The 21,350-nt window shown below is 45.9% G+C and overlaps 1 protein-coding gene across 1 annotated transcript in view; it reads right to left on the reverse strand.

Annotated features, from left to right (window-relative positions):
* LOC144505521 (uncharacterized) overlaps positions 1 to 10,265 on the reverse strand; it is an 88,968-nt gene extending 78,703 nt beyond the window's left edge. The window contains exons 1-3 of the mRNA XM_078231645.1: positions 10,068 to 10,265; positions 4,148 to 4,326; positions 2,293 to 2,498 (exon numbers count right to left, since the gene is read on the reverse strand). Coding sequence (XP_078087771.1) covers positions 2,293 to 2,498; positions 4,148 to 4,326; positions 10,068 to 10,170 — 488 coding nt within the window. The 5' untranslated portion in view covers positions 10,171 to 10,265. The remainder of the gene's footprint in view (positions 1 to 2,292; positions 2,499 to 4,147; positions 4,327 to 10,067) is intronic.
* Between the last annotated feature and the right edge of the window lie 11,085 nt (positions 10,266 to 21,350).

Raw genomic sequence — 21,350 nt, forward strand, 5'->3', positions numbered from 1 at the left:
GATAAGCAAGGGATGAAAGGTTATACCGGGCAAGCGGAATGTGGAGTTGAGGTTACAATAGATTAACCATGATCTTATTGAATGGTGGAGCAGTCTCGAGGGGCCATGTTGCCTACTCCTGATCCTAATGTGTACGTTTGTTTGTAAACAGTATAACAGAAGAATTTAACAATTTTGTGATTATCCTTGGGGAGAGTGACATCATGGCTTAATGGTTATGAATGAGACCATGATGATAATGATATAATGGTGACATCAGGGGTGGGATGACGAAGAAACCCCAAGAAAGTCAGGTGCAGAATAGTCTGTGTTCCTGAAATTGGGTACTTAATATGATGCCTTGTAAATAAGTAGTTTATAGTGCCTATTTTAAGTCACTTATAGACAGTGTCAAACCTCTCAGAAACAATATTATGGATAAACTTGCTCATCTTGTGCACTCTTATGTTTGTGGACAGTCTGCATCCATCTGGAGAAGTGATCAGTGAAAATATGTACTCTACATGAATCTAGAACCCAACATGAATCTAGAACCCAACATGAATCTAGAACCCAAACAGCTACTTGGCTTCAACTAAGAGTTCCATTTGTCATTTAATATTTGAACAAAATTAACTTCGAAACATAATGTGAACATGCAAACAGTAACAGCTCAAAGACGACCCTCTGGTTCATTCAGCCTCTCCCAAACAATACAAACCCTCCCCCTCCCAGACAAAACCATCTGACCTTCTGGGAAAGAAGAGAAAAAACAGATTAAATCCAGGCCAACTGGAAGAAAAATCTGGGCAGTTCTTCTCCATCCATTAGGCAATGGAAACTCATTCAGGATATCATTTTGGCCCTGGTAATTATACACAGTGCTTACTGTAAGAGGTGATCTGTACCCGAAGCCAGAAACGAACCTTGCTCTTGCTTGATGGAATTTAGTAAATCAATGGCTACTATATAGCTCAGTTTTTTTTATTCATTCGTGGGACATGGATGTCGCTGGCTGGCCAACATTTATTGCCCATCCCTATTTTCCCAAAAGCAGTTGAGAGCCAACAACACTGTGGCTCTGGAGTCACGTGTAGGCCAGAGCAGGTAAGGATAATAGATTTCCTTCCCTAAAGGATATTAGTGAACCAGATGGGTTTTTCCGACAATCAACAACGGTTTCATGGTCATCAGTAGATTCTTAATTCCAGATTTTTTTTATTGAATTCAAATTCCATCATCTGCCGTGGCGGGTCTCCAGAACATTAGTGGAGTTTCTGGATTAATATTCTAGTCTAGTGATAATACCACTGGGCCATGTCCTCCCCTGTTGTCCACTATTCTAAGAGAAATGCCATCTCTAGACACTTAACCTCGATCCGGACTTGTACAACTTAAAATTGTGACTCACTAGTCCTTCTTAACCTATTTAATTGGACAAATTGTCTGCTCAAACATCAACCAATTCTTTTCATTATCTTATAAACCTCAATCAAATCTCCCGCTAGTGTATGCTTCTCCAAAGTATGAGTCCCAGCCCTTTTAATCTGTTTTAATAAACAAATATTTCAAACTGGAGATGAATGCAATTGCCCTCCTTTGCACCCTTTCTAAAGCTCAATATTATCTACCATATGAGGAAACTGGACACAGCATTCTGAGTCCTACCAAAGGCAGAATAGTTTACCTTATCTTACAGTCAATTGACTTATAAATGCATCCCAACATCTTAGCTCCAGCTATTTATTGTTCTATAATGCTGTTAATTCACTGGATGAGGAGGCTGCTGAATTAGTTGGAAGCTATTTTATACTAAAGAAGAGCAGCAATGTCATGGGAGCTCTCTCCCGCAAGCTCACCTCTCTTGACTTGCATACCTACTTGCATCCCAGAGTTTCCCACTTAACATCATCATGGCAGTATCATAACTACCGGGACTGCAGTGTTTCATGGCGTAGATCATCACCACAGCCTCCAACACTTTCTCAGGGGATCTAAGGAGCAACAATAAATGTTGGTTTTGTCAACGATTCCACTCCTGTGCATGTTTTGCAATTGCTTACTAAAAGGACTATATAAATGCAAGTTGTTGTTGTCATTGAACACACCTGAGGGAGCTTTGGTGCTTGTTAAGCTATGTTTAAGGTTTCTGAGTTTGGTAAGTCTCACTGTGAGATGAGATGGTGTACTTCATACCAGGTTTTTATACCAGACTCTGTTTCTGTACATTTAGCCATGGTAGGACTTCAAACTTCTTACATGAACCACAAAAGCCTCGTTGTCTTCATCTCTCTTAGCTGCACGGTTACTCACCCAGCAGAATATATGCGTGTATCGAGGCAAACTACAGCCGACACAATGTCCTTATGTCTGCGATCAGTGAAGCTGCTGCCCAGATCTAACACGTGACCGGATTCCTTCTTGTCATCCAAAGCAAAGACTCTGAGCTGTTTTTTAAATCCACAGATGAGCTGATGCCTCCGGTGATTGATTACCATGCAAAATATAGATGTGTTCAGCTGGAAGAAAAAGACAGAATGAACAGAAGCAGCAGGAGGAGCTTTAAACTACCCATTCAGCGAGTGTTTGTCTCACTGTACAAACAGTGGCAATAGTGACTGCACTCCCAAAGTCATTCATCGGCTGCGACATTCTGGGGGTGCTACAAAATATTACAAGTTCTCTCTTTCTTTCTGAAAACGAGTGTACAAATGGACCAATGAAAATATTTATTACTGGCCATGCAGATATCAGCCTGACTCCACATTAGCATCCCCCCTCACTTCTGAAGCAGATAGGAACATAAGAACTAGGAGCAGGAGTAGGCCATTTGGTCCCCCGAACCTGTGCCATCATCCAATAAGATCACGGCTGATCCTTTTGTGGACTCAGCTCCACTTACCCACCCGCTCACCATAACCCTTAATTCCTTTACTGTTCAAAAATCTATCTATCTTTGCCTTAAAAACATTTAATGAGGTAGTTTCAACTGCTTCACTGGGCAGGGAATTCCACAGATTCACAACCCTTTGGGTGAAGAAGTTCCTCCTCAACTCAGTCCTACAGGTGCTTCCCCTTATTTTGAGGCTATGCCCCCTAGTTCTAGTTTCACCCGCCAGTGGAAACAACCTCCCTGCTTCTATCTTCTCTATTCCTTCATAATTTTATATGTTTCTATAAGATCTCGCCTCATTCTTCTAAATTCCAATGAGTATAATCCCAGTCTACTCAGTCTCCCCTTTTAAGCCAACTCTCTCAACTCTGAAATCAACCTATTGAATCTCCTCCACACTCCCTCCAGTGCCAGTATATCCTTTCACAAGTAAGGAGACCAAAATTGCACAGATGATCTTGGGTGCAAGCCCCACTCCTGAGACTTGAGTTTGTCATCCAGGCTAAAACACAGAGGGATTCCATTATTGCAGATGCTACCTGTCAGAAGCAATGTTAAACTTCAGGCCCTATCTGCCCCCTCAAGATAGGAATGAAAGATCCTATGGCAGTATTTGAAGTTACATAGGAGAGTTTCCCTCATGTCCTGACCACTACTTATCCCTCAACCAGTTTTACTAAAACAGAACATTTGGACATTATGACAGTGCTGCTCAGGAGAGTTTCTGGTTCTTCTTGAATTCTCTGCCCAAAGTCATGTCTGACCCACAGTGTCAAGTCCTCCACCATACTCGGGCAAGGAGGTAGGTCCTGAGTCCACCCTATCTGGAATGGGAACAGCTGGAAAGGGAATCAAACCCTGTGCTGTTGCAGGCACCAATCTGACTCACACTAGCTGTCCAGCAAACTGAGTTACAAATTGATACTGAACCTGCTTGGCTACATTATGAATACAATTTTCTTGGCCATCAAGTCCTAGAGTGGGACTTAAACCCCGTGCTTCTGATCCAGAGGAAGGGATGCTTCCTACTACACCCCTTGACATCCTTAGCAGAGTGTACTGTGTGCAAATAAACTGCTGCACTTCCTACATTAAAAAAGTGACTACAAAAGTGTTCTTCTTATTCTGAACTTCCTTATTTTTAATGGTGATCTCTAGAATTTTAATTTTTCGCCATTGTGTCAACTTCTGGGCGCAGGCAAGAATAAACATCATAACGACAGCAATGAAAACGATCCAAGGATGAAAGTGGAAATCCTGGGATACAGCCCTTACCATAATCCGGTCAAACACTGTTGCTCCGACAGTCCACACCACAATAGTCCCGTCATTCGATGCTGAGAAAAGGAGCTTAGGTTCAGCCCAGTACAGGAACTGAGTGATCATACCAGTGTGCTCAAAGACCGAAAAGCTCAACTGTCCAGTTTCCAAATCCCACCATTTAATAACACCATCTATCCAAAGACAAGAGAGAAAGCGCTCACTTAGCAAACATGGCACAATCATTACACACCATACTCAGTGTTCCTTTCTTGGTGTTTTACCCAGGAACAGGCCATTCAGCCCCTTGAGCCTGTTCCACCATTCAGTCGGGTAATAGTTAAAACTGTACACCAATTACATTTGTGCCTTTCCTTTGATCCACTTCCTTTACTAAAAAGCTAGCAATCTCAATTTTGAAGATTCCAACCCAGCTCCTACAACCTTCTGAGGAAGAAAGATTCGGATTTCTATTACTCTTAATGTGGAAAAGTGCTTCCTAATTTTGCTCCTGAATAGGTTTAACTCTAATTTTTAATATTTTGACCGATAGAAAATAAATGGGAGTGATGTAAATCGGCTTGTCAAATGTCTATCACCTTTATACACGATCAGACAAGATCCACCCCAGTGAGTCCACTACATTCTCGGAACAGCTGTATCCTAAGGTTGAAGTAGATAAAGGTAATTGGGGTAAGATCTGGTTGATTGTAGGGATTCGCATTCTAATCAGTATTCTGTAACTTGATTACGTGTCTCTGTGCCCTGTTTGAGAGCACATTTCCACTCCATCTGACGAAGGAGCAGCGCTCCAAAAGCTAATGGTATTTGCTACCAAATAAACCTGTTGGACTTTAACCTGGTGTTGTTAAAACTCTTGCCTTAGGATGCCATTGCATTAAGTGTCAATATGACATAGGTGTGGGTGGCAGTATCCCTTCCATCGATCTCATTTCACCCTCTACTCAGTATCACTGTTGGAAGGCATTGAGTAGCAGATGGGTGGATCTCAATGGAGTGTTTAGGATGTTATTCCATTTTTCTCCCTCCTTTCAATAATCATTCTGACACGAACCATTTTGTTTTGCTGGCCCTGTATTGTTAGCTCAATCTAGTAAACGCTGAGAAAACAAATAGTTGCTACCTGATGTCTTTCCACAAACACCGTGATTAAAGTCCTGTGCTGTCAGGAATCCACAATAAATTGACTTTATTTGATTTTAGATGGGAGGAGATAGCATTATTTACACTCATACCTCAATAAGTTGCTTATCTCACCTGGTTTACTCACAGTCCGTTGAATAACATTGTTTTTTTAAAAAGTTCAAATGCTCTGCCCGTCGTATCTTTTAGTACAGCTGTTGTTATTTTTGGAGTGGGGGAATGGGTGAATGCCCAGTGAAGGGAATTTTATGATTAAGGCAAAACACTGCGGATGCTGGAATTTGAAACAAGAACACAAAACGCTGGAAAATCTCAGCAGGTCTGATAGCATCAGTGGAAAGAGAATTGAGTTTTGTGAAGGGTCATTCAGACTCGAAATGTCGGCTCTATTCTCTCTCCACAGATGCTGTCAGACCTGCTGAGTTTCTCCGGCATTTGCTGATTTTGGAATTTTGTGATTCACTTTTTGTTAGAGATCTTCGATCTTCATTGACTGCACATTGCTTATCTTGTGATTAACAGCAGCTATGGATGCATTAAAATGTCACATTATTTCCATGCCCCTGTCATTTGGCCAGTGAATCCTTTAATATGCCCAGTCCCATCAAAACTTCTTCCTGGGCAGAGAGATAGAGAGAGTGGAGCTTTCCTGAGTGCTGCGGATCAGTTACTAAATATGCTGGTGCCAAATTCCTTCCAAATTCTATTTTTGACAGGCCTGATTGACTGGTTGAATAAAAGCGAAATACTGCAGATGCTGCAAATCTGAAATATAAACAAAAAATGCTGAAAAAGCTGAGCAGGTCTGACAGCATCCGTGATGAGAGAAACGTAGTGAGACATCTTACCAAAATTGGACAGTGCCAGGTTCTGACTGAAAACTGGTGTGTTTCTCCCCACCCCCGCGGTCAGAGCCGGCATTCCACCCCTCCCCCCCAAAAGTGATCAATGCCAGCATCCCCCCTCCCCCACAATCAACACCAGCATCACTCTCTCTCCCCCACACCTGCCAAACAGCCACCATTGACATCAATCTCCTTCCCACACCCACCCCAGTCAACACAGGCATCACCACATCTCCTACAGCCACTCCCTCCCCCACCACCACAAATAAATGAGTCCCCCCTCTACATGAGGTTCCCAGTAGTCCATCCCAGCACTGCCCCCAGCACAGGTTGGCACTGCCATGTTGGCATGGCGACCAGATAAACCTGTTGGACTTTAACCTGGTGTTGTGAGATTTCTTACTGTGCTTACCCCAGTCCAACGCCGGCATCTCCACATCAGTGCCAACTCATGCCAGGGGACAGTGACAGCCCACTGCCTGACCATGTCCTTCTTCCCCCGGAGGCTATACTCATCTTTACGCCCATGGGGGGATCCCCACAACATCTGGGTAAACCTGTTGTAAACCGTGCTGACGTAATGTCATGGCAGCGAGGTTTGAAAGCACGGCAAGGGGTCAAATATGGGGGGGGGGGTGGGGGGGGGCAGGGGGCTGTTATTGATGTTTAAATTTAGTAAAATACATTAAAATAAGGTTTGCCCTTTGTGAGTGTAACCCGATTACGCCGCTAGCAAGGGGCAATGAAAATCGGAAATTGTTATCTCGCTGGTTTCCGGAATGCATCAGACCTTGAGCCCCTGCTGCCATTCACATGAACGGAGGCTGTAGGGAACTTTCAGTTCCCTAAAAGTGGCAACACAGGTGGCCAAGGTGATTAAGAAGGCATAGGACATGTTTGTCTTCATCAGCCGGGGCATTGAGCACAGGAGTTGGGAGATCATGATGCAGCTATATAAAACCCCGGTTAGGCCGCACTTGGAATATTGGGTGCAGTTCTGATCACCACACTACCCGAAGGATGAGGAAGCTTTGGAGAGAGTGCTAAGAAGGTTCACCAGGATGTTGCCTGATCTCAAGGGTGTTGGCTATGATGAGAGGTTGAATAAACTAAGGTTGTTTTCACTGGAAAGACAGAGGCTGAGGGGAGACTTAATAGGGGTCTACAAAATTATAAGAGGCATAGACAGGGTGGATAGTCAGAGGCTTTTTCCAAGGGTGGAAGGATCAATTACAAGGGGGCACAGGTTCAAGGTGCGAGGGGGGACGTTCAAGGGAGATGTGCGGAGGAAGGTTTTCACGTAGAGCGGTGGGTGCCTGGAGCGAGCTGCCAGAGAATGTGGCACATTAGCAACATTTAAGAGGCATCTGGATGGGTACATGAATAGGAAGAGAATAGAGGGATATGGATCAAGTAAGGACAGAAGGTTTTTTTTGTTAGGGCATCATGATTGGCACAGGCTTGGGGGGCCGAAGAGCCTAATCCTGTGCTGTACTTTCCTTTGTTCTTTGTTCTTTGTATGACTGTTCTCAGACGAGAAACATTAACTCTGTTTCTCTTTCCACAGATGCTGTCAGACCTGCTGAGTTTTCCCAGCATTCTCTGTTTTTATTTCATATCATATTGGCTAGTTTAAGTATTATTCCCACCAAATATATCCCTAAACAGGGGCAAGCCAACTGACCTACAGCGTTGCAGAGACGAGGTGAAATTATTTCTCTCAGGGGGTTGTGAGTGTTTGAAATTCTCTTTCTGAAAAGTTGGTGGAAGCAGGGTCTTTGAATATCTTTAAGGAGAGGTGGATCAATTCCTGGTAAGCAAGTGGACGATAGGTAATCGAGGCTATGTGGGTAGATTTAAAGTTACTATCAGATCAGCCATAATCTTATTAAATGGTGGAGCAGACCTGAGGGGCTTGGATGGCCTACTCCTGTACTTTGTTCATTCATATGACCATTTGCTGGGATAAAGCACAGTCTAATCTGCTCCTCATTGCACCTGCACACACATGTATTCTGTGAAAGGTTTCAGCAACAGATTTCCCTCAGCTTTACCTCAGACCATTTGTCACACCCACCAGCTAACCCAGTTGAGATTAATAAGGAAAACTTTAAGAGATTCAGGCTGAAATCAGATTAAAATAACTTCAAACTTAACATCTGGACAACAATGCCACAGAACAGGCTTAGATAATGCCAGTTCTTCTGTCTATTTGATCTCACCTTCCTAGGACATCTCACCCATTTCTGCTTTAGCCTCCACCTGGAAGCTGGCAGAATAACACCTCCCCTGAAAGTCAACATCTTTGGCAATGTAGCACTACTTCAGTTCCGTGATGGAGTGCCAGCTAAATGGCAAACTTTAGTTCTGGGCTTTGGAGATTCAGCCCACAACCATCCAACTAGTTCTCCCCGTGCCTGTGTGGGTTTCCTCCGGGGTGCTCTGGTTTCCTCTCACATTCCAAAGACGTGTGGGTTAGGTGGATTGGCCATGCTAAATTGCTCCTTAGTGTCAGGGGAATTCGTAAAGTAAATATGTGAGGTTACGGGGATAGGGCCTGGGTGGGATTGTTGTTGGTGCAGGCTCGATGGGCCGAATGGCCTCTTTCTGCACTGTAGGGTTTCTATAAAATTCAATTAAATTCTATCTTCACGTGAAGTATTCCCTTTGATTGCTTGGCGAATCTGGGAATGTGGCACAGCAAGGTTACCGTCAGGATTCTTTGTTCTTCTCTGTGCTTTAATATGTGACAAAAATCAACGTTAAATGATGGATGAGATAGTCAACAGCGGGAAAGCAGATAAGCAGTGGGTGACATGAAGGGCCAACTCAATCCAAGAACGATTTGGAATTTATTGTAAATGGACATATAATCTGGAATAATCGGGGAAAAAAATCCCAATTGTCATCTTGGCCTGGTGGATAGCGGCCATGCCACAGACTCAAAGGGTCATAGGGTCCAGTGCAATTGGGAATATGGTACCCCTGGTGGTGCTGAATTCTGGATGTTAGGCCACTTTTACTTGTTCAAATTGCTGTAAGGAACACATGGCAATATTCAAAGAGCATGGTTTCCATCCTGGCCAATATCTATCATAGAATCATAGAATCCCTACAGTGTAGAAAGAGGCTATTCAGCCCATCGAGCCTACACCAACAATCCCACTCAGGCCCTATCCCCGTAGCCCCACATATTTACCCAAGCTAGTCCCCCTGACTCTAAGGGGCAATTTAGTATGGCCAATCAACCTAACCTGCAAATCTTTGGAGTGTGGGAGGAAACCGGAGCGCCCGGAGGAAACCCACGCAGACACAGAGAGTGATCAGAGTCTGGAATCAAACCCGGGCCCCTGGCACTGTGAGGCAGCAGTGCTAACCACTGTACCACCGTTTCAAACAAAATCGTTCAAATAGATGAACTCATCATTATGGCTTTGGAAGTTTCAATTTGGTTGTCAATCAGGGCGGCATGGTGGTACAGTGGTTAGCACTGCTGCCCCACAGCACCAGGGACGCAGGTTCGATTCCCGGCTCAGGTCATTGTCTGTGTGGAGTTTGCACGTTCTCCGTGTGCCTGCGTGGATTTTCTCCAGGTGCTCCGGTTTCCTCCCACACTCCAAAGATGTGCAGGTTCGGTGGATTGGCCATGCTAAATTGTCCCTTAGTGTCAGGGGACTAGCTAGGATAAATGCATGGGGTTATGGGGATAAGGGCCTGGGTGGGATTGTGGTGGGTGCAGTATCGATGGACCGAATAGCCTCCTTCTGCACTGTAGGATTCTCCGAATTCTGTCCAAATTACAAAAGTGACACTTCAGAGTGGTCTGAGTTTGTGAAAGGTGCTAAATAAATGCCTTCTTCTCTTTACAGTAGTTTGTGAGAGGAGTGAGTTGAAATATTGAGATTATCGCAGTAGCCTGCTCTTACCCTCAAAGCCAGTCAGGAATTCTCTCCGAGCCAAGTGATATCCCAGAGCACTTACTGAGCGGTTGTGGCAATCTGGGACAGTCAGATGCTTCTGCATGGACATCCTGGATCAGATGTGCAGTGGGAAGCACAGCGAGCAATCCAGAAAGGCGGATGATCTGTACAGTTTGGGTCCTAGATCAACTGCATCTTGATGCTTCTGCCTCAGCATATCCTCATGCGAGACATGGCAGAGAAATCCTTTTGAAGCCACTTCACCTGACTAGACAAAGTTTAGACGCACACAGTAGAGAGAGCACTCTGCAATTCCTCTCACTATTCCTGCCAGCTCGTCGGTGGGATAAGTGACAGCCCCGACTCCGCAGAGCACAAACAGTTTAAAAACTTCCTGCTCTGCAGCCATGGAAACAAGACACCAAGTCAGGTGATCCGAAGTCAACAACAGGGGCCTCAAGCCAGGTTTGCAATCGTCACTTCGACTGCTTCCAGCCTCGAGAGGAACTAAGCAAGGAAAGGATCGTTTGTAAAATTAACTCTGAAGAGGAAATTAATGCATCACATTCATGACAAAATATAACATTACTTCTCAGGCTCTTAACTCTGACTTAATACCATTATTTACCAACATTGCAAAGACAGCATTTGTCAAGAAACATGAATGATAATAAAGCAGAGGAATCCACATTTTGAATGGATTATAGAATTTTATTTATTCTTTTTTATTCATTTGTGGGACATGGGCATTGCCGGCTGGCCAGCATTTATTGCTCATCCCTAGTTGCCCTTGTTCAGGTGGCAGTTGAGAGTCAACCACATTGCTGTAGCCCTGGAGGACTTGTAGGCCAAACCAGGTAAATTTCCTTCCCTAAAGCACATTAATGAACCAGATGGGCATTTCTGACAATCGACAATGGTTGCGTGGTCATCAGTAGATTTTTAATTCCATATATTTTTTATTGAATTCAAATTCCACCATCTGTTGTGGCGGGATTCGAACCCAAGTCCCCAGTGCATTAGCTGAGTTCCTGGATTAATAGTCTAGTGATAATACCACTAGGCCATCGTAACGTGCAAAACGAGACATTTAAATTCAAGTTAATCTCAACTAAAAGAAAATCGATGGAAAAATGCACGTTAAGTTCCACATAGCCCACAGGCAGAAAGGGAAGGGTCCTTGACTCAAATCTGAACAGATTATAATAGAACATGGAACATAGAACAGTACAGCACAGGTACAGGCTCTTCGGCTCACGATATTGTGCCGAAGATGACACCAAATTAAATTAGTCCCTTCTGCCTGCCCATGGCTCCTATCCCTCTATTCCTTGCATATTCATGTGCTTATCTAAAAGCCCCTTAAATGCCCCTATTATATCTGTCTGCACCACCATCCCTGGCAACGTGTTCCAGATACCCATTTCTCTCTGTGTAAAAAATTTGCCCCTCACATCTCCTTTGAACTGTCCCTCTCTCACCTTAAGTGCATGCCCCCAGTACTATAATTAGAATCAGAATCGTATTCATCCAGTGAATAGTTGCAGATTTTCCTTTTAATCTTATTTTTAATCTTGACCTCCAAATCTAAACCATTAACTTCTCAAAGCAGATTTTTCAATAAAGTTTGCAAATGCCACTCAATCTTCACCTATGTTCTCCACTGGCCCTTCCCCCACCCCAAGCCTATTCTCGTGAAGGCAGCTTTGCAGGTGTAAGAAGTTATTTCAACAGAGATCGTGTTATGTTTCAAACATTGAAATAAAAATCATGAAAGAACACTATAAAACTCAGTGATCACAGACATCTGTACAATAATACAATATTTTGAAAGAGAGTCTAAGACTGGTGGGCGAAAGATAGATTTATAAGCAATCAGGGTGATTTTCCATGACTGTGATTGAAGAACAATGAAAAGTAAATTATTACTTTGATCAATAAACTGTCAGAGACTCTGAGCATTTTCTGTTTTTTTTATTCATTCATCGGATGTGGGCGTCACCAGCTAGACCAGCATTCATTACCCATGCCTAATTACCTTTGAGAAGGTGGTGGTGAACTTAGTTTCTTAAGCTTTTGCAGTCCGTGTGATGTAGGTACACCCACTGCGCTGTCAGGGAGAGTATTTCATGATTTGACCCAGAGACAATGAAAGAACGGCGATATATTTCCAAGTCAGGATAGTGAGTGACTTGGAGAGGAATTTCCAGGTGGTGGCGTTCCCAGGTATCTGTTGCCCTCATCCTTCTAGATGGTAGTGGTCAGGGGTTTGGAAGATGCTGCTGAAGGAGCCTTGGTGAGTTCCTGTAGTGCATCTTGTAGATGGTACACACTGCTGCTACTGTGCTTCGGTGGAGAGAGTGAATGTTTGTGGAAAGGAGACCAATCAAGCAGGCTACTTTTCCTGGATGGTGTCAAGCTTCTTGAGTGTTGTTGGAGCTACACTCATCCAGGCAACGGGGGAGTATTCTATCACATTCCTTGTTATATACTTGTGGCTATTGTGTTGCTGCACTGTCACTTTAAGAGTCGAGTAACGTGTATAGTTTGTGACATCATTGGCTGCTTTATGGGCTTTTGCCCAGTCTAGATCGAGCCTCTGTAGAATCAACAGCTTATCAATAAACCTGCATTGTTGTATTCACCCAACCCCACATGCTATCACTTCATCAATTAGGGGACTCCTCACGTAGCACAACCATGGGTGGTACCGAATCATCTAGCATCATGTGATATATTATTGTGGGCGGCACGGTGGTGCAGTGGTTAGCACTGCTGCCTCACAGTGCCAGGGACCTGGGTTCAATTCCTGGCTTGGGTCACTGTCTGTGTGGAGTCTGCACGTTCTCCCTGTGTCTGTGTGGGTTTCCTCCGGGTGCTCCGGTTTCCTCCCACAGACTGAAAGATGTGCTGGTTAGGGTGCATTGGCTCGAACAGGTGCCGGAGTGTGGCGACTAGGGGAATTTCACAGTCACTTCATTGCAGTGTTAATGTAAGCCTTACTTGTGACTAATAAATAAACTTTAACTTTTATATTACAGGTAGCTGCCGAATGATGTCGCAGTTGAATCAATCTTTATATTCTATCATTTTCTGGAAGCTGATGCTGCAGAGTGTGTGGGTGGGATTGTCCCAGAAAAATTCTGAGTGTCGAATTCAGGTAAAAACTGGAGTAAATCATACTGGTTTTATCAGCAGGAGTTTCAAAATGAATCTCTCACACTCTTTGCACTGCAGAGTGCACTAGCGTGATTCACGCTGAAAATCAGTGGGCGGGGCTTATTCCTGCTGGAGAGGCCGGCAGCATAGCGTTGAGTGGGCCACTGCACATGCACCGATCTATCAGCGCCAAGATTGGAGCATGCGCAGTGGCCCTGGTCTGCCAGCCTCCTGACTGCCAGCCAGCTTGATCGCTGGCCCTCCGAGCCCCCCATGGCCCGATCGCTGGTCTCCCGGATGTGTCTGGGCCAGCCTCAAACCCCCGCCCCTCCCAGTCCACCTCGATTTCCCCCACCCCACTGGCAGTCCCAAAACTGCCCCCCTCCTCCTGCAGTGCCTCCGGAGACCTCAGTCCCAGGCCCACTAATGCTAGAAACATAGAAACACTACAGTGCAGAAAGAGGCCATTTGGCCCATCGAGTCTGCACTGACCACAATCCCACCCAGGCCCTACCCCCATATGCCTACATATTTACCCGCTAATCCCTCTAACCTACGCATCTAAGGACACTAAGGGGCAATTTTAGCACGGCCAATCAACCTAACCTGCACATCTTTGGACTGTGGGAGGAAACCGGAGCACCCGGAGAAAACCCACGCAGACACGAGGAGAATGTGCAAACTCCACACAGACAGTGACCCAAGCCGGGAATCGAACCCAGGTCCCTGGAGCTGTGAAGCAGCAGTGCTAACCACTGTGCTACCGTGCCGCCCCCGTGCTACTTAAATTATATTATAATGAGCTGCTGCATATATTTGGCAGCTCTGTGCCAATTTCTGGCATGGAGCTGATGGTGCCAGAAATCTGGCGCTGGGAAATGCGTGGAGCCCGGACGTCCAGTGCAATTTGCGCGAATCGGCCATCACTAGAATCTCCTGGCCTGCTTTTCTTAAAAAGCAACGCAGTGGGATGATAGAATCACCCCCTCTATGTCTGGACTAAGGCCCCAGTGTGATGCTGAACCGAAGACCCAAGAGTGGCTTCACACTTTGGTCAATGGCATAAAACTAGAAGCTGCCCTACGTACAATGGAAAATGGCCACACCTTCTGTGTGGATAGTTTGTCTGTCATACACCACGAGGTCCACCTGAATGCTGGGATCTGGCGCTGCAAATGGGTTGAGTTCCCACATCAACTGCCTGGGCAGGATATTGCACTTTGCTCCAATGCCAATGTTTACTTTTAGTTTTGCATTGCTGAAGGCAATGCTTAATATGAAAATCTCCCCCTTCTCCGCAATGGTGTCAACACTCTCATAATAAAAGTACTCTCATAAATAACAGTAACCAAAATGTTTTTGGAGGTTCAGTGCCTTGGTTACTCTGATTGAGGTCCAATTCATTTAATCTGTTTGTGCTCTGAACCCTGGAGCAGTAGCCAGCTGTGATGTGGCTGGTGGATTGTGGCTGTGGCTTCGATCTGCGGCATTCTGCAAAATGGTTCCACTTGGTACGACGTTTGCCAAAGACCAGACATGTAGTTCTGTTCTGGGTGTGATGGCCACAATACTTTGAACAAGGCATGCAATATTTCGGGATCCTCCTTCTCTTCCACTGTTTGCAAAGCAAAAGACTCAAATTTCTAACCCACCCCAGGACCCGCTGAATTTAAGAATATACACTAGCACCTTCTTCGATTTGTCTGATAGGTCGGCACCGCAGTAAATACGCCATTATTTGAATTTTGTCCTTTGTCTGCGATGTTTTCGTCAAATGCGAGCAGGTCGATGTGGCAAAGTCCCTCTCCCATTCTGCCAACTCCTGACACCAAGTAGAAGTATTGAGTTCCAATAACTAGCAAGCAGGGATTGACAACAGTAGAGGTTTATTAACAGTAACCAAGCAGGTCTTACATGCTGTGTGTCTGCCCGTACCCAGAGGAAAACTGCCGCGCTCCCAACATGTACCCGCACCATCCCAGCGTCCATGTGGCCACCTGCTGATATCTTGTTCTCCAGTTCAGGGGACATTTAAGAGCCACTCATATTGCAGTGGGCCTGGGGTCAGGTATAATACCAGACCGGTAAGGATGGCAGATTTTCTTCCCTAAAGGACATTAGTGAACCAGATGGGTTTTTAAGACAATGGTAGTCATCCAGAAATTCGGTTGAATTCAAAATTCCACTGCCTACCAAAACCAGGACGTGGAGATGCCAGCATTGGACTGGGGTGAGCACTGTAGGAAGACTCACAACACCAGGGTAAAGTCCAACAGGTTTATTTGATATCATGAGCTTTCGGAGCACAACTCCTTTACCAGGTGAGTCTGGGTGACTCACCTGATAAAGGGGCAGTGCTCCGAAAGGAGCAGTGCTCCAAAAGCTCATGATACCAAATAAACCTGTTGAACTTTAACTTAGTGTTGTGAGACTTCTTACTGTACCAAAACCAGGTAACGAGAGCATACCCTGAGTCTCTGGATTACTAGTCCAGTAACAAAACCCCTGTGTCACTGCCTCTCCATGATATTGATTAAAGGGTAAATATTAATCAGGACACCAGCCATCACTCCCCTGCTCTTCTTCAACATGGCGACAAGGGTGGCACAGTGGTTAGCATTGTTGCCTCACAGCGCTAGGGACCCGGGTTTGATTCCAGCCTTGGGTTACTGTCTGTGTGGAGTTTGCACATTCTCCCCGTGTCTGCGTGGTTTCCGCCGGGTGCTCCAGTTTCCTCCCACAGTCCAAAGATTGCGGGTTAGGTTGATTGGCCATGCTAAATTGCCCCTTAGTGTCCTGGGATGTGTAGATTAGAGGAATTTGCGGGGTAAATACATGGAGTGATAGGGATAGGGCCTGGGTGGGTGCAGACTCGATAGACCGAATGGCCTCCTTTTGCACTGTAGGATTCTATGATTCTATGAAAATAGTGCCATGAGATCTTTTCCATTCACTTGAGCAGGTTGATGGAGCCTCAGCTTCACGTCTCATCCAAACGAAGACACTTCCAAGAGCTCAGCACACCCTCAGTGCTGCACTGGAGTGTCAGTATAGATTTATGTATTCAAACCCAAGGGCAGAACTCAAATAACAAAGAACAAAGAACAAAGAACAATACAGCACAGGAACAGGCCCTTCGGCCCTCCAAGCCCGCGCCGCTCCCCGGTCCAGGATTGAATCCTGAATCCAGGATCCCCGCCCAATTTTCCAGCCTATCTACATACCAATATCCTATCCACCGAGCTGTCCCTCACAGCTACGATGCTTTGTTCATCACAACCTATCAACTCACCCCCACCCCCCCATTCCAGACCATGTGATCTCCAGGGAGAGGCAAAAACCCAGAGTGAAAACCCCAGGGCCAATATGGGGAAAAAAAATCTGGGAAATTCCTCTCTGACCCCCTGAGGCGATCGCAACGAGTCCAGGAGATCACACTGGCCCTGATCGGAAAATGCTTCCCAACCCTAGTCATTTCCACTTCCACGAACACCATCTGAATTCCCTGCCCCCGAGACAGGTTCCCAACTATCCGCAGTCTCGCTCTGTACTGGCACCAGCAAGATGATCATAGAATGAAGCCTTGAAACGAGAAACAAGGAACAATTAGCCCGCGCCGCTCCCTGGTCCAAACTAGACCACTCTTTTGTATCCCTCCATTCCCACTCCGTTCATATAGCTGTCTAGATAAGTCTTAAACGTTCCCAGTGTGTCCGCCTCCACCACCTTGCCCAGCAACACATTCCAGGCCCCCACAAATCTAGAACTTTGTGACTCAGAAGTGAGAGCACCACAGTTAACACTTAGATGAAAGAAGGACATTAAGTGAAGCAGGGTTGAAAGTGTTCACGTGTGCTTGTTTGAAGAGTAGGCTTCCTTGCGACACTGGGGCAAGGCCGAGGGGTTCGCAACCCTATCGTTCTCAATTCCAGGCGAAGAATAACATTCTTACCATGCATATAGCATTCATACAGTGCAGCTTGGGCTGTGCTTAGTCCCAGGCAGCTGTTAAAGCACAAACTTACTCTGTCCCCTGTACCTTTTGATTCAGTGTCAATTTCAAACCATGCATTTTTCAAAAATGACTCTTGCCTCTAAGTTCGAAAGCTGTGGGTTTATAACCCATTTCAGAGATTTGGAGCATTTGATCTCAGCAGACACTCCTGCTCAGTACTGAAAGAGTGCTGCTATGTCAGAGGTGCTGACTATCAAGATGTTCAACTGATCTCTTTGTTTCTCCTTTTACCTTTCCTTCCCTCTCTATCTTCTCATTTCTATGCCTATTTTCTGTATTTCCTTCCTTTCCTTTCCCTCTTTTCTTTCTTTCTCTCGCTCTTTTCTCATTCTTTTTCTGTTTTTCTCTCTGTCTCTCTTTCATTCCTTCTTCCTTTCATCAATTGGATTTTGGAATTCGAACGGTTCTATCACACACAGGTGTTAAAGTGTTGCTTATTGCTAATATTGGTTAATGGGAAGCAGCATTGGAGGGAAGCAGAATGATTGCTCATGTAAAGTGGTATGTAGCTGACCCTGTCTGCAGTAATAGGAAGAGGTTTATCAGCACAGCTTGTTTGCTCTGTGCACACTCTTCAGTACACATACCTCTTCCAGTAACGTCACTGCTTTGTTTGTCCTGTGCTGTAAATGGAGTTGCTGCTGATGCCACACTCTCTCCAGCCCACACCCCTGCCATTCAGCATCTCCAAGACCTTTCATCGGATCGGGGAAGATGCTCTCTGAGTCGACAAAAAACGCTATGCAGGTAATTGATGAGAGCAATAAGCATGTGCTTTCTAGGTGCTGAATATTGCTGCTGTCATGTAAATGTGATATCCTGATACCTTTGAGCATGTGAGCAGTATTTGTTGTCAGCCTAGTTTAATTGGCAGCAATCCACCTCTCAATTCATTCCAGTGCTTTACTGAGGTAGTTCTGCACTACTGAAAGTGGGATATTAGACTGAGGCTATCTTAACTTTTATAATTCTTCAATGGAATGTGGGTGTCGCTTGCTAAGCCAGTATTTATTGTTAATTCCTAATTGCCTTTGATAAGGTTAGGTTAGGTTGATTGGCCGTGCTAAAATTGCCCCTTAGTGTCCTGAGATGCGTAGGTTAGAGGGATTTAGCGGGCAAACTATGTAGGCATATGGGGGTAGGGCCTGGGTGGGATTGTGGTCGGTGCAGATTCGATGGGCCGAATGGCCTCTTTCTGCACTGTCGGGTTTCTATGATTTCTATGATTTCTAAGGTAGTGGTGAGCTGCCTTCTTGGACTGCTGCAATCCATATCATGTAGGTACACTTACAGTGCTGTTAGGGAGGGAGTTCCCAGATTTGGATCCAGTGACAGTGAAGGAACAACGATATATTTACTAGTCAGGATGGTGTATGGCTTGGAGAAGAACTTGCAGGTGATGGTGTTCCATGCATCTGCTGCCCTTGTCCTTCTGGGAGGTAGAAATCACGGAGTTAGAAGGTGCTGTCTATGGAGTCTTGGTGAGTTCCTGCAGTGCATCCTGTAGATGGTAATATTGCTGTCACTGTGCGTCAGTCGTGCAGACAGTGAATGTTTAATTTGATGAATGGGGTGCCAATCAAGCGGATTACTTTGTCCAGGATAGTATCATGATTTCTGACTGTTTTTGGAGCCGTGCTCATCCGGCCAAGTGGAAAGTATTTGATTACATTCCTGACAATTGAGCCTTGTAGATGATGGACAGGCTCTGGGGAGTCAGAATCATGTAGAATTGTCAGCTTTTGACCTGTTCTTGTAGCCACAGTATTTATATGGCCAATCCCGTTAAAATCTTTGTTCAGTGGTAACCCCAAGGTAATGCTATTGAACGACAAGGAGAGATGGTTAGATTCTCTCCCTTACTGAAGATGGTCATTGCCTGGTACTTAAGTGGTATGAATGTAACTTGTCACTTAACAGCCCAAACTTGAATGTTGTCCAGGTCTTGCTGCCAATGGCCACAGACTGCTTCAGTATTTGAGGAATTGCAAATGGTACTGAACATTGTGCAGTCAATTGCAAACATCCACTTCTGATCTTATGATGGAGGGAAGGTCATTGATGAAGCAGCCGAAGACCTTGGACACAAACCTGAGGTACCCCTGCAGTGATATACTATGAAAGAGCTAACAAATCTCCAACACCCGTAGCCATCTTCCTTTGTGCCAGGTTTGACTCCAACCAGCAGAGAGGTTTCCCTCTGATTCCCATTGACTTGAGTTTTGCTTGGGCCCTTTGATGCCACACTCAGCCAAATACGTTCTTGATGTCAAAGTCAGTCACTCTCACCTCACCTCTGATTTCAGTTCTTTTGTCCATATTTAGACTATGGCTGTAATGAGATCAGGAGCTGAGTAGCCCTGGCGGAACCTTTTCTATCTCTCAGGTGGATTTAAAAGATTCCATGACACTATTCTAAATAATAGATGCGAAGTTATCCCTGTGTCCCAGCCAATAGTTATACCTCAATCAATATCACTAAAACAGATTATCTGGTCTTTATTGCATTGTTTTCATGGCATGTTTGTACTGCGCAAATCGACTGCTTCATTTCCTACACTACGTTATCTTTAGGCAGCACCTCCAAACCACTATTCCATGCAGATGCATGGACTATCACCATAATATTTGGGGGCACGGCATCATTAACACTGTGCTGAGCCCCCCCAATATACTATCACCCTGGCCAGCATGATGTTGGGTCGGGAAGTTGAGGGGTGGTGGGGGGGGGGGGGGGGGTGGTGGTGGGGGGGGGGGGGGGGGTGGTGGTGGGGGGGGGGGGGGTGGTGGTGGGAGGGGGGGGGTGGTGGGGGGGGGGGTGGTGGGGGGGGGGTGGTGGGGGGGGGTGGTGGGGGGGGGGTGGTGGGCGGGGGGGGTGGTGGGCGGGGGGGGTGGTGGGCGGGGGGGGTGGTGGGCGGGGGGGGTGGTGGGCGGGGGGGGTGGTGGGCGGGGGGGTGGTGGGGGGGGGCGGGTGGTGGGGGGGGGGTGGGGGGGTGGGGTGGTGGGGGGGGGGGGTGGGGGGGGGGCTGGTGGGGGGGGGGGGCGGGTGGTGGTGGGGGGGGGGGGTGCGGTGGGTGCCGCAGTCATGGCCTAAATTTTCTAGCCATTCCCACTGGCAAGATCTTCCAGTCCCACCAACAGACACCCCCTGCCTGAGTTCTCCTGCAGTGGAGGGTGCGAACAATGGGGAAACCCGTTGACAGTGGGGGGACTGGAAGATCCCACCACTGGCCAATGGCGGACTGACTCCACTGGCACAAAACATGCCATGGGTGGAGGGAGGGGGGGCGGTGGGGGGGGGTGGGAGGGGGGATGGGGGGGCAAAAAATTCCGTGGTGTTTGAGAGGCTCAGGGAGAGGCCCAGTTCAGGTGAGCTAACTCAGCAAAGACTGGAAATATAGCTCAATATATTAGTGAAATCAATTTTCACTTAATCCCCTGGTATTGATAGAGCAGTAATATCTCAAAATGGAGTTAGTACCCTTCCATCCCATTAACAGAGAAGATGCCCAAATTACCTCCTTTCTCTGATGATTGGCCCCCTTTTAATTTGGCAGTTGGGATCCTCCAGTCCAGATTATTTTTGATGGGCCTTCAGAGGAGGTTCAGTCTTGTTCCTTTTACTTGGCCTTTTCAACTCCATTGCCCCTGGAACTGGTCAGAAAGGTTTGGTCAGTTTGAAACTAAAATAGAAATCCAGGATCCCAACTGCCAAATTAAAAGGGGGCTAATCATCAGAGGTAATTTGGGCATCTTCTCTGTTAATGGGGTGGGAGGGTACTAACTCCATTTCGAGATATTACTGCTCTATCAATACCAGGGGATTAAGTGAAAATTGATTTCACTAATATAGTGGGCTATATTTCCAGTCTTTGCTGAGTTAGCTCACCTGAACTGGGGAGCCACAATTAGTCTCAATTAGTCTCAATCACTGCGGCATAGCTCAGGGAAGGTTGAAATCTGCTTAGTCGTGTGGCCTGTAGTTCAATTTGGACCCTATAGTTTCATTAGAAGGTTTTCACTTGCGTAATGAATATTGGTTAAAGTTGTCCTTTGGAATTGCTCTTGCTGGACAGGGAAAGGAACCATCTGAAAAATCCCAGAGTTGTAGAAGA

Source organism: Mustelus asterias, chromosome 16 (assembly GCF_964213995.1).
Source record: "Mustelus asterias chromosome 16, sMusAst1.hap1.1, whole genome shotgun sequence".
Lineage (NCBI taxonomy): Eukaryota > Metazoa > Chordata > Chondrichthyes > Carcharhiniformes > Triakidae > Mustelus > Mustelus asterias.